The sequence below is a fragment of the Anomaloglossus baeobatrachus genome, chromosome 1, assembly GCF_048569485.1.
Source record: "Anomaloglossus baeobatrachus isolate aAnoBae1 chromosome 1, aAnoBae1.hap1, whole genome shotgun sequence".
Taxonomy (NCBI): domain Eukaryota; kingdom Metazoa; phylum Chordata; class Amphibia; order Anura; family Aromobatidae; genus Anomaloglossus; species Anomaloglossus baeobatrachus.
In genome coordinates this window covers 707968063-707982335 of record NC_134353.1, presented here as the reverse complement: position 1 = coordinate 707982335, position 14273 = coordinate 707968063, and the positions used below count along the sequence as shown (strand labels likewise).

Here is a 14273-nt window from a genome sequence, read left to right as displayed (position 1 = left end):
TGATTGAGAGTATACATCTCATGTACTTGCAGTCTGTGCCCGATGTGAGGATTCTCAAGTCTGAAGTCACAGAGCGACTTTCAAACCAAACCTGGACAACTCCATTGTTTTTAATGTCAAAAACGTCCTAGAGAGTCACCGTATCCAAGTTAGACAACTTAAGATAAGCACAAAGTTCATCAGCTCCAGCGACCGCTCAGTAGACAGGACACTTCTTGGCGTGAGATACAGACAAAGCAAACAAAGGTGTCCAGTCATTTCAATATTAAACTTCACCAATTAATTAGTACAGATTAAAAGGTTCCAGGTACATTAAAATAACTGCATCAAGGCAAAAAGCTATGATAGTGATGACCATGTCGAAGGATAGTGCTATCTTCAAAACGTTTTGGTTTTTGCCGTGATAAATTTCTTGGAACCTTTTAACTGTACTAATAAATTGGTGAAGTTTAATATCCAAACACAAACATACATACATACATACATACATACATACATAAATAAATACGGTTTTAAAACAGAGAAATCCTGATGGCGGATCATGGCGCAAACAGAATTAAAATATTTTGTTTTGTCAAGAGTAGCACTATAATAAAGCATTACTAATGCTATTCATGCTTTCACAATTAGAGATGGCACAAAAGCTTGATGTTGCCATTATTCCTGGTCTTGGTCTCCACCAGTATAGTAGAGTTGACATTAAAGCTGGGATTACACAGTGACTTTAGTAATACAAAGGAATGGGGTTAAATTATGACCAGTAACTTTACGGTGAAAATCCAACTGGTTCTAACTTTTAGCAAATGGCTTGTGGTGGTAACTTGCTGAAAGCAAAATTACTAACTCACTAGCATTATGCTGCGATGTAGCAGCAGCACACTAATTTTTGGCCATACGAAGTGTGTTGCTGCCAAAGTTGCCATTTAGCCCTATCCTTAACACTAGAACTACTGAGGTAGTCATTTTGACTACTTTGCACCATGTATTTCTATATAGGTGTCACAACTCCAGTAATTCTAGTGTTAAACACCTGAGCTCAACCAATCATAGGACTGGAAGGACCGTGTTCCAGTCTACACAGCAAAGCTATGGAAGTCAGAAATTTAGATACAGTGTTTATGCTTTTGGAATTAGTAAAAAATAAATTAGGTTTCCCCCATTAAACATGTTTAAATTTATGATGATCCATGCTTTTCCCATTCCCAATGTAGGCTAATATATTTGCTTGAAAAATCTGTCATTTCCCATTCTAATTATTCATTAGAAAATCAACTGAAACCCTCTTCAACATTAACTATTATATATATCTGTACTATTTTACATACAGAATTAGAGTTATCTATCCTACAGATAGGTGAGAAATGTCTAAGCACTGCGGTCCCTCCACCGTTTTATTTTGTCGTTTGATCATTCAGTAGATCCTGAATGGAAGAGCAACTGCTGCTCCACTCAGAGAACACAAGTGGTACCAATGATTGGTGCGGTCTCAGCGATTAATATATATATATTTTCTATGTGACTGCGGAATCACAGCATGATTCCCCTGTATCCTCTGTGTAATTGGGCAGTCACATGACAATATGAATGTGATTAACATGCCTGTTGTCTCCTCCGGCTTCTCTCAATTCTTTTCTATATAGAGAGGCTGGATGAGACTAGTCGCCACGAGATCGCAGATTTGGAAATTGCATACTTATGGTCATATGATTGCCCACTCGCCAGGGAAATCATGATAGTGTGCAATTACAACCCTGTCACAGAATGACAGCTTCTTCTGAGACCAAACACCTCCTTTATTGTGAAAACATGATACAACATTTTCTGAGACACATTAGTTTTAAAACTTTGTGATAATTAAATGTCTTTTTATAACATTTATAGGGAAATATACATACATAAAATCAATGCAATCTATGTACAGTGTAATGTTTTATGATCCTTGCACTAAAAGATAAAAAAAAACAAAAACAGGATTACCTAAATTATTGTCGATTTTCTTGTGGTAGTCTCTCAGAGCCGGGTTTTTGTGTTGATACTCAGAACTTGTTGCACCAAAACCTCTGCTGGTATCTGGGGGGGAAAAAAAAAAAATAAAAAAAAAGACCAAGTACATGAGCCTACTGTGGAAGAAAACATTATAAGGCTATGTGCCCACGAGACTCTGTACCCGCGTATTTTGCCACGGAAAACCTGCGGATTTATTTGGATTTTCTAGATAAATCCGCAGTTTTGAGCAAGTACAGATACTCCCCCTGTTATCCTATGGGACATGGGGATTGTGTGTCCACGCTGCGGTATGTGCGGCTGCGGAATATGCTGAGGATCTCCCGCAGCCGCACGTAACTGCATATCAATTATTCCTGCGAAATACCTGCAGAAATCCCGGCCCTCCACTATGGAGATACAGGCCGGGACTTCCGCAGGCAAGTTGCACGAATGTCCGTAGGTTTACCGCAGATATTTCGCTGGAATCCCGCAGCTATGTATAGCTGCGGATTCCGGGGTTCTGCTGCGGATATAGCTACAGGTGCGAGCTCCCGTGGGACATAGCCTAAGGTTATGTTCACATGTTGCTTTTTTTCTACAGACAAAACCTGCTCTCTTGGCAGTAAAGAAGCTGCTTACAAAAAAGCAGATTTTGCCACTTTGTTTGGTGCTTATGAGTGTAATTTGTCTATAGTAGATGTTCATTACCGTTAGTTTTCTTCAGCAAATAAAGCAAAAATGCACAATAGAAAAAAATGCTACTTTCTCATTGTTTTTCTATGCTGAAAGAATTCACATTATATGCTGCAGATTTAAAAAGTGCAGCTTTCCATTTCAGCCAGGAAAAAACCCCAAGTGAAATCTCATAAGTTTATGCTGGCACTGTAAAAATGCAGTTTTCAATTTCCATAAAAAAAAAAATGCAACATGTGAACATGGCTTAAGACAAGCAACTGTTATATTCCATGATGGAGAAATCAAACGGGTTTGTATGCACGTCCATAATGCACACGGCTTTCACAATGCAAGCTTCGGGGTTGAACTTTGAGAACATTTTAGAACAATTACAACAATCTGATTCTTCAATAAAGTAAAAAAAAAGTCTTACAATTTTAATTTATATAAAAGACTATATATTCCACACGTAATGAGGGAAGACGTCTGGGATAAAAAAGGCATGCAAAAAAGGGAATTTTGTTTACTTACCGTAAATTCCTTTTCTTCTAGCTCCTATTGGGAGACCCAGACAATTGGGTGTATAGCTTCTGCCTCCGGAGGCCACACAAAGTATTACACTTTAAAAAGTGTAACCCCTCCCCTCTGCCTATACACCCTCCCGTGGACCACGGGCTCCTCAGTTTTGGTGCAAAAGCAGGAAGGAGAAAACTTATAAATTGGTCTAGGGTAAATTCAATCCGAAGGATGTTCGGAGAACTGAAGACCATGAACCAAAAGAACAATTCAACATGAACAACATGTGTACACAAAAGAACAACCAGCCCGAAGGGCACAGGGGTGGGTGCTGGGTCTCCCAATAGGAGCTAGAAGAAAAGGAATTTACGGTAAGTAAACAAAATTCCCTTCTTTGTCGCTCCATTGGGAGACCCAGACAATTGGGACGTCCAAGAGCAGTCCCTGGGTGGGTAAAAGAATACCTCGATAAAAAGAGCTGAAAAACAGCCCCCTCTTACAGGTGGGCAACCGCCGCCTGAAGGACTCGCCTACCTAGACTGGCGTCTGCCGAAGCATAGGTATGCACTTGATAGTGTTTCGTGAAAGTGTGCAGACTAGACCACGTAGCTGCCTGACACCTGCTGAGCCGTCGCCCGGTGCCGCAATGCCCAGGACGCACCTACGGCTCTGGTAGAATGGGCTTTCAGCCCTGAAGGGAGCGGAAGCTCGGAAGAACGGTAGGCCTCGAGAATCGGTTCCTTGATCCACCGAGCCAAGGTTGACTTGGAGGCCTGAGAGCCCTTACGCTGGCCAGCGACAAGGACAAAGAGCGCATCTGAATGGTGCAGGGGCGCCGTGCGAGACACGTAGAACCGGAGTGCTCTCATTAGATCCAAAGAGTGCAAATCCTTTTCACACTGGTGAATTGGATTAGGGCAAAAGGAAGGCAAGGAGATATCCTGATTTAGATGAAAAGGGGATACCACCTTAGGGAGAAATTCCGGGACAGGACGCAGAACCACCTTATCCTGGTGAAAAACCAGGAAGGGGGCTTTGCATGACAGCGCTGCAAGCTCAGACACTCTCCGAAGTGATGTGACTGCCACCAGGAAGGCCACCTTCTGCGAAAGACGTGAGAGAGAGACATCCTGCAGCGGCTCAAAAGGTGGTTTTTGAAGAGCCGTCAGGACCCTGTTAAGATCCCAGGGTTCCAACGGACGTTTGTAAGGTGGGACCATGTGGCAGACCCCCTGCAGGAACGTGCGGACCTGCGGAAGCCTGGCTAGACGCTTTTGAAAAAACACGGAGAGCGCCGATACTTGGCCCTTGAGAGAGCCGAGGGACAAACCCTTGTCCATTCCAGATTGTAGGAATGAAAGAAAAGTGGGTAAGGCAAACGGCCATGGAGGAAAACCGATATCCGCGCACCAGGATAGGAAGATTTGCCAAGATCTGTAATAGATCTTGGCGGACGTTGGCTTCCTAGCTTGTCTCATGGTGGCAATGATATCCTGAGATAACCCTGAAGACGCTAGGAGCCATGACTCAATGGCCACACAGTCAGGTTGAGGGCCACAGAATTCAGATGGAAAAACGGGCCTTGTGACAACAAGTCTGGGCGGTCTGGAAGTGCCCACGGTTGACCCACCGTGAGATGCCACAGATCCGGATACCACGACCGCCTCGGCCAGTCTGGAGCGACGAGAATGGCGCGACGGCAGTCGGACCTGATCTTGCGTAGTACTCTGGGCAGCATCGCCAGAGGGGGAAACACATAAGGCAGTCGAAACTGCGACCAATCCTGGACTAAAGCGTCCGCTGCCAGAGCTCTGTGATCCTGTGATCCAAAAGCTGTCCCTGGGTGGGTAAAGAAATACCTCATGTTAGAGCTGCAAAGACAGCTCTCCCCTACGGGGAGGCAACTGCCGCCTGCAGGACTCTTCTACCTAGGCTGGCGTCCGCCGAAGCATAGGTATGCACCTGATAATGTTTGGTGAAAGTGTGCAGACTCGACCAGGTAGCTGCCTGGCACACCTGTTGAGCCGTAGCCTGGTGTCGTAATGCCCAGGACGCACCCACGGCTCTGGTAGAATGGGCCTTCAGCCCTGATGGAACCGGAAGCCCAGCAGAACGGTAGGCTTCAAGAATTGGTTCTTTGATCCATCGAGCCAGGGTGGCTTTGGAAGCCTGCGACCCTTTGCGCTTACCAGCGACAAGGACAAAGAGTGCATCCGAGCGGCGCAGGGGCGCCGTACGGGAAATGTAGATTCTGAGTGCTCTCACCAGATCCAACAAATGTAGATCCTTTTCATACCGATGCACTGCATGCGGATAAAAGGAAGGCAAGGAGATATCCTGATTAAGATGAAAAGAGGACACCACCGTAGGGAGAAACTCCTGAATGGGACGCAGCACTACCTTGTCCTGGTGGAACACCAGGAAAGGAGCTTTGCATGACAGCGCTGCTAGTTCAGACACTCTCCGAAGAGACGTGACCGCTACCAGAAAGGCCACTTTCTGTGAGAGTCGAGAAAGTGACACATCCCTCAGGGGCTCGAAAGGCGGCTTCTGGAGAGCAACAAGGACCTTATTTAGATCCCACGGATCTAACGGCCTCCTGTACGGAGGTACGATATGATACACCCCCTGCAGGAACGTGCGCACCTGAGAAAGTCGCGCTAGACGCTTCTGAAAAAACACGGATAGTGCCGAGACTTGCCCTTTAAGGGAGCCGAGCGACAAGCCCTTTTCCAACCCAGATTGCAGGAAGGAAAGAAAGACAGGTAACGCGAATGGCCAGGGGGATACTCCTTGTGCAGAGCACCAGGATAAGAAAATCTTCCACGTTCTGTGGTAGATCTTAGCAGAAGTGGACTTCCTAGCCTGCCTCATGGTGGCCACGACCCCTTGGGGTAATCCTGAAGACGCTAGGATCCAGGACTCAATGGCCACACAGTCAGGTTCAGGGCCGCAGAATTCCGATGGAAAAACGGCCCTTGGGACAGTAAGTCTGGACGGTCTGGTAGTGCCCACGGTTGGCCGACCGTGAGATGCCACAGATCCGGGTACCACGACCTCCTCGGCCAGTCTGGGGCGACGAGTATGACGCGGCCGCAATCGGATCTGATCTTGCGTAACACTCTGGGCCAGAGTGCCAGAGGTGGAAACACATAAGGGAGCCGGAACTGCGACCAATCTTGCACTAAGGCGTCTGCCGCCAGAGCTCTTTGATCGCGAGACCGCGCTATGAAGGTCGGGACCTTGTTGTTGTGCCGAGACGCCATTAGGTCGACGTCCGGCACCCCCCAGCGGCGGCAGATTTCCTGAAACACGTCCGGGTGAAGGGACCATTCCCCTGCGTCCATGCCCTGGCGACTGAGGAAGTCTGCTTCCCAGTTTTCTACGCCCGGGATGTGAACTGCTGATATGGTGGATGCTCTTTCCTCCACCCACATCAGAATCCGCCTGACTTCCTGGAAGGCTTGCCGACTGCGTGTCCCTCCTTGGTGGTAGATGTATGCCACCGCTGTGGAGTTGTCCGACTGAATTCGGATGTGAGTGCTTTCCAGCCACGGCTGGAAGGCTTGCAGGGCAAGATACACTGCCCAGATTTCCAGGACATTGATTTGAAGGATGGACTCCTCTGAGGAGAGTCCTTGACCGTCTGAGAAGGGGGACGTTTCTTCTAGGGACGTCGACTTCCCATCCCATTGGCAAAGAATGCCACATTGGAGTGGACGCAGATGAAACTGCGCGAAATTGACTGCCTCTGCATGAGGCGTGTTAAGGAGTGTGACTGGCCGTGAAGGAGAGACTGCACCCCCGTCTGTAGTGAACGCTGTTTGTCCAGCGGAAGCTTCGCTATCGCTGAGGGAGCGTGACACTCCGTGCCCAGATATGTCAGCGATTGGGTCGGTGTCAGATTTAACCTTGAGAAGTTGATGATCCACCCGAAACTCTGGAGAGTCTCCAGCGCTACGCTCAGGCTGTGTTGGCATGCCTCTTGAGAGGATGCCTTGACAAGTCGACCGTCCAAGGAAGGATCACCGAGTGACCCTGAGAGTGCAGGACTGCTCCCACTGCTGCCCTGAACATGTTCAAACTCCGTAGGGCTGTCGCCAGACCGAAGGGCAGGGTTACGAACTGAAGATGCTCGTCTTGAATAACAAAACGTAGCAAACGTTGGTGCTCTGGAGCGATCGGCACGTGGAGATAAGCATCCTGATGTCTATTGATGCTAGGAAATCTCCTTGAGACATTGAGGCAATGACGGAGCGGAGGGATGCCCTCCGGAACCGCCTGGCCTTCACGTGCTTGTTGAGCAGTTTTAGGTCCCCACAATCAGATTGGAGGAAAAACTGTGTCTTGTTCCTGAAGAGGAACAGGAATTACCACTCATTCTGCCTGCAGAAGAGCATCGGCTCGGTGGGTAGGTGGGGAAGTTCTGAAGAATCGAGCCGGAGGCCGAGAACAGAACTCTATCCTGTACACGTGAGACACGATGTCTCTCACCCACCGGTCTGTGACCTGTGGCAGCTAAATGTCGCCAAAGCGGGAGAGTCTGCCACCAACCGCGGATGCGGAGAGAGAGAGCTTAAAGTCATGAGGAGACCGCCTTGGAAGCGGTTCCTCTGGCTGCCTTCCTTGGGCGTGATTGTGCCCGCCTGGAATCTGAGCCCCTCTGAGCCTTTTGAGCCCTTTTGGACTAGGACAATTTGGACCTGCCCGAGCCTGGGAAGGACCGAAACCTCGACTGTCTCTCTCGGACAGCATTAATAGGGTAATTCGCAATGCAGACATTGCGAGGATAAGGACGCTACCTGCGGCCCAGATGTACCTGTGCTCAAGACCAGCTGCGCAAGACCAGCTGACATAGCTTAGAGTGCCCATACGGCTGCGAATGCCGGAGCAACCGACACGCCGATAGCTTCATAGACAGATTTCAACCAGAGGTCCATCTGTCTGTCAATGGCATCTTTAAGTGAAGTCCCATCTCCACTGCAACTATGGATCTAGCCGCAAGCCTGGAGATTGGGGGATCCACCTTTGGACCCTGGGTCCAGCGCCTGACCACGTCAGGGGGAAGGGATAACGTGTATCCTTAATACGTTTGGAGAAAACGCTTATCTGGTAAGCGTGGTGTTTCTGAACTGCTTCTCTGAAGTCAGCGTGGCCAGAAAAGTACTCAATGTACGCTTGAGATACTGAAATGGGAATTCTCCTGCTGGGAAGCTGACTCCTCCACTGAAGGAGCTGGGGGAGAGATATCCAACATGCCATTGCTGGACGCTATAAGATCATTCGCCATGGCGTCACCATCCGGTGTATCCGGATTGAGAGCGGTGTCAGGATCAAAGTCCTGATCAGCTACGTCTGCCTCATCATACAGAGAGTCCTCTGCTGTGACCCTGACTAGTGATGAGGCCGAGTGCCGCTCCCAGCGAGCTCGCTTAGGCTGTCTGGGACTGTCGTCTGTGTTGGACTGCAAGTCACAAGCCGAAACTGCAACACCGTCCCTGTCCATGGACAGGATTCACAGGTGGTTCCTTTGGCCACCTCTAGTAGAGACCCCGGCTGACCAAGTGCTACAGAGGAGCATTGCACACAACGGGGGCCAGTGGAACTTGTCGGTGGAACAGTATCACATGCAGTAAAAGCAGCATAGAAAGCCTGAGTTGCTTTTTTGCTGCTGTAGTCTAGCCATCTAGGAGCATATAGCCGAGAATAGCGACCGTACAGTGCAATGTATAGCATACAAGCATAAAGTACAAATGAGCCCTTCAGCACATGCAATATGAGCAGCTTAGAAAGCCTGTGCCTTGGCACCCTTGCTTTTTTGCTGCTGTAGACTAGCCATCCAGGAGAATATCTCCAAGAGTAGCGACCGTACAGTGCAATGTATAGCATACAAGCATAAGTACAAATGAACACTGCAGCACATGCAATACAAGCAGCCTAGAAAAACTGTGCCTTAGCACCTTTGCTTTTTTGCTGCTGTAGTCTAGCCATTCTAGGAGAATATAGCCAAGAATAGCGACCGTACAGTGCAATGTATAGCATACAAGCATAAGTACAAATGAACACTTCAGCACATGCAATACAAGCAGCATAGAAAGCCTGTGCCTTAGCACCCCTGCTTTTTGCTGCTGTTGTCTCGCCATCTAAGAGGGCATATAGCCAAAAATAGCGACCTACAGTGCAGTGTAAGCTAAAATACAAATGGACACAGCGGTATTTAGTGGGGTCAGCACTTCAGGTGCTGCTTACCGCCCGCCTATAGGCGGGTGTGTGGTCGCCAGAGTCCTGTGACTGGTTGCCCAGAGCTTGACTCCGTTCTCCAGCTCGGACTGCAGGAATGGCTGCCGGCGTCCTTCTCCAGCTCGTGTGACGAGGGGCGTGCCGTGGGCGTGCCCAAGGCAAGAGCGGGAAACCGGCGTCCCACTGTGTCCAGTGAAGGGGGCTGGAGAATGCAAAGCAGACTCCAGCCCTCGGCGCTGACTTTCTGTACAGCGTCCCGCCTCTCCCCTGACTGGCAGGGCTGGGGGCGGGAACGAAACGGAAACTAGGCCGCAAAGCCGGGGACTCGAGTAATAAGCGCGGCCGTCCTATGTGCACGGCCAGCGCAGAGTCCCCGGCGCACCACAAGTCCCAGCCGCGCCACAGTGAAAAAACACCCAGCAGCGGCCGGCGCGGCAGTTCCCAATACATAAATTCACACAGCAAAGCTGCCGTGAATAATAGCACGAGCGCTCCGCGCTGTTGTCCCCGGCGCACTAGCACTCCCAGCAATGCTGGTGTGTGTGTGCGCGATGTGTACGGGGACACAGAGTACCTTCATGTAGCAGGGCCCTGTCCCTGACGATACTCAGCTCCATATCCAGCAGGTTCTCTGGGTCTGTGGATGGAGCCCGGTCTCAGTGCCTGGAGACCTGTAAGATCCCACTTCCTCAGAGCCCCTCAGGGGGATGGGGAAGGAAAACAGCATGTGGGCTCCAGCCTCCGTACCCGCAATGGGTACCTCAACCTTAACAAACACCCGACAAAAGTGGGGTGAGAAGGGAGCATGCTGGGGGCCCTAGTATGGGCCCTCTTTTCTTCCATCCGACATAGTCAGCAGCTGCTGCTGACTAAACAGTGGAGCTATGCGTGGATGTCTGACCTCCTTCGCACAAAGCAGAAAACTGGTGAGCCAGTGATCCCACTGGGGGTGTATAGCCAGAAGGGGAGGGGCCTTACACTTTTTAGTGTAATGCTTTGTGTGGCCTCCGGAGGGCAGTGCTATACACCAATCGTCTGGGTCTCCCAATGGAGCGCCGAAGAAAAACCGCTCCCCAACCTGACAGGCTCGCGTCCGTGGTGACCACAGCCCAGGTTGGGGGTAGGAAGGATTTTCCCCGAGACAGAGATGTGGGTAGGAGCCACCACTGAAGTGATGTTTTGGTTGCAAGGGAAAGAGATGTTCTTGTCGAGGGAAGCCGCACTCTTGTCCCATTTGTGAAGAATGTCCCATTGGAGTGGCCGTAGATGGAATTGCGCGAACAGCACTGCCTCCATAGCTGCAACCATCTTCCCCAGGAAGTGCATGAGGCGCCTTAAGGGGTGTGACTGACTCCGAAGAAGTGATTGCACCCCTGCCTGCAGAGAAAGCCGTTTGTCCCGCGGTAGCTTGACTAACGCTGGCTGGGTATGAAACTCCATCCCGAGGTAAGTCAATGATTGGGTCGGTGTCAACTTGGATTTCGGGAAATTGATGATCCACCCGAACTGCTGGAGAGTCGCCAGAGCGACGGTAAGGCTTTGTTGACACGCCACCCGAGAAGGGGCCCTGACTAGGAGATCGTCTAAGTAGGGGATCACCGAGTGGCCCTGAGAGTGCAGGACCGCCACGACGGATGCCATGACTTTGGTGAAGACCCGTGGGGCTGTCGCCAGGCCGAAAGGCAATGCCACGAACTGGAGGTGTTCGTCTCCGATAGCGAAACGCAGGAAACGTTGATGTTCGGGTGCGATCGGCACATGGAGATAAGCATCCTTGATGTCGATCGATGCTAGGAAGTCTCCTTGTGACATCGAGGCGATGACCGAGCGGAGAGATTCCATCCGAAACCGTCTGGTTCTCACATGTCTGTTGAGTAGTTTGAGGTCCAGAACGGGACGGAATGACCCGTCCTTTTTTGGCACCACGAACAAGTTGGAGTAAAATCCGCGACCACGTTCCTGATGGGTAACGGGAAACGGGAATCACAACTCCTTCGATCTTTAGAGCGGCCAGTGCCTGAAAAAGTGCGTCGGCCTGTGCGGGGGGCGGAGAGGTTCTGAAGAAACGAGCCGTAGGTCGGGAGCTGAACTCTATCCTGTAACCATGAGACAGAATGTCTCTCACCCATCGGTCTTGAACATGTGGCCACCAGGCGTCGCCAAAGCGGGAGAGCCTGCCACCGACCGAGGATGTGGCTAGGGGAGGCCGAGAGTCATGAGGAGGCCGTCTTGGAGGCAGTGCCTCCTGCGGCCTTTTGGGGACGTGACTTGGACCGCCATGCATAGGAGTTCCTCTGGCCTTTCTCCGGCCTGTTGGACGAAGAGGATTGGGGCTTGGCGGAGGGACGAAAGGACCGAAACCTCGATTGGATTTTTCTCTGCTGAGGTCTCTTAGGTTTGGACTGGGGTAAGGAGGAGTCCTTTCCCTTGGATTCCTTAATAATCTCATCCAATCGTTCGCCAAATAAACGGTCGCCAGAAAAAGGCAAACCAGTTAAGAACCTTTTGGAAGCAGAGTCTGCTTTGCATTCGCGCAGCCACATGGCCCTGCGGACTGCCACGGAGTTAGCAGATGCTACAGCCGTACGGCTAGCGGAGTCCAGGACGGCGTTCATGGCGTAGGACGAAAAGGCTGATGCCTGAGAGGTCAAAGATGAAACATGCGGAGCAGAATTCCGTGTGACAGCATTAATCTCAGTCAGACAAGCCGAGATTGCTTGGAGAGCCCACACAGCCGCAAAGGCCGGGGCGAAAGACGCGCCCGTGGCCTCATAGATGGACTTCACCAAGAGCTCTGTCTGTCAGTGGCATCCTTCAGGGATGAGCCATCGGCAACAGACACAACGGACCTAGTAGCCAATCTGGAGACTGGAAAATCCACCTTGGGAGAGTGTGCCCAGCCCTTAACGACTTCAGGTGGAAAGGGATAACGCGTGTCAGTGTGCCGTTTAGCAAAGCGCTTGTCCGGGACCGCTCTGGGCTTCTGGACAGCATCCCTGAAGTTAGAGTGATCAAAAAACGTATTGCGCGTACGTTTGGGGAACCGAAATTGGTGTTTCTCCTGCTGAGAAGCCGACTCTTCTACAGGAGGAGGCGGGGGTGAGAGATCCAACACCTGGTTGATGGACGAGATAAGATCATTTACTAAGGCGTCCCCCTCAGGTGTATCAAGGTTAAGGGCGAAGTCAGGGTCAGAGCCCTGAGCTCCCACGTCCGCCTAGTCTTCCTGAGAGTCCTCAAGCTGGGATCCCGAGCAGCGTGAGGAAACCGGGGAAGAGTCCCAGCGAGGCCGCTTAGCCGGTCTGGGACTGCGGTCTGGGCAGGAGTCCTCCGCCTGAGACCTAGGGTCTAACCTGGGAGCGCGCTGCGGCGCGGACCGAGAGGGGCCTGGAGGAGACAAGCTGACAGGGGCTGGGGCCTGTGAAGGGCCCGGTCTGGACTGCAAAGCCTCCAGGAGCTTAGATGACCATTTGTCCATAGACTGTGCAATGGATTGAGAAAGTGACTGGGAGAGTTTCTCAGCGAAAGAGGCCAACGACGGTGACTCTGTCCCTGCAGACTGCTCAGGGGGATCTACATGAGCCGAGGGGCCTACAAGTGCCCGAGGCTCCGGCTGAGCAAGCGAGGCAGGAGTCGAGCATTGCTCACAGTGAGGGTAGGTGGATCCCGCAGGCAACATAGCCCCACAAGAGGTACAGGCCGCGAAAAAAACCTGTGCCTTAGTAGCTTTGCTCCTTGTGGACGACATGCTGTTGTATCCTAGGAGAGTGACCACTGAGGGTATATGGGAAAAGGGTATACGGCCTGACCGAACAGATATAGATATATATATATATATATATATATATATATATATATATATATATATATATATATATATATATATATATATATATATATATATCTATATATCTATTCCGGCACCCTAGGGGGACCAGCACCGGTGACTGGTGTGGCTTACCGACCGCTAACGAGCGGAGTGTGTCCTCCAGATTCCCTGTCGTGGGTCCCCCGGAGCTGTAGAGCTGTGTCACTGAGTAGCTTTGCTCCTTGTAAAAGCATCCACCGGCAGAATGCCAAAAAATGGCCGCCGGAGCTCTCAGGGGAGGAGTGGGGCCGAGGGCGGCGCCAGCAAAGAGCGGGAATCTGGGGTCCCCACAGTGGTCAATGAGGGGGGAGGGAGCCATGCAGGATGCTCCAGCCCTCACATCCGACGTCATGTCGGTAATCCCGCCCTTACTCCTGACAGGCAGGCCCGGGGGCGGGATTTTGCGACTAGGCCGCGGCGAAGTCGGGGACTAAATTTGAGGCCGTGCCCGACAAGCAGGCACGGTCGGCGCGGAAGTCCGCCGGGCTCCTCAGTTTTACAACTACCGCGGCTTCCGGGAAGAAGGTGCGCTCCCTGTACAGTCCCCCCATGGGGACAGAGTACCTTCAAGTTGCAGGGCCCGGTCCCTGGGGTTGAAGAGGCTCTGGTCCGGCAGGTTCCACCAGGGGCTGTGGATGGAGCACGGTCCCAGCAAATGGATGACCGCTCAGGATCCCACTTCTCCCAGAGCCGCATAAGGGATGGTGAAGGAGACGGCATGTGGCTCCAGCCTCCGTACCCGCAATGGGTACCTCAACCTTAACAACACCGCCGACATAGTGGGGTGAGAAGGGAACATGCCGGGGGCCCCATCGGGGTCCTCTTTTCTTCCATCCGACATAACTATGTATGAGAATGCATGAGTGGATGTGTGCCTCCTTCCACACAAAGCATAAAACTGAGGAGCCCGTGGTCCACGGGAGGGTGTATAGGCAGAGGGGAGGGGTTACACTTTTTTAAAGTGTAATACTTTGTGTGGTCTCCAGAG

At 51.0% G+C, this 14273-nt stretch overlaps 1 protein-coding gene across 2 annotated transcripts in view; it reads right to left on the bottom strand.

Moving 5' to 3' along the window:
- SNAP29 (synaptosome associated protein 29) overlaps window positions 1-14273 on the bottom strand; it is a 60399-nt gene that overhangs the window by 12422 nt on the left and 33704 nt on the right. For both annotated transcript variants that reach the window (XM_075321277.1, XM_075321269.1), the window contains exon 5: window positions 1978-2070. In XM_075321277.1, coding sequence (XP_075177392.1) covers window positions 1978-2070 — 93 coding nt within the window. The remainder of the gene's footprint in view (window positions 1-1977; window positions 2071-14273) is intronic.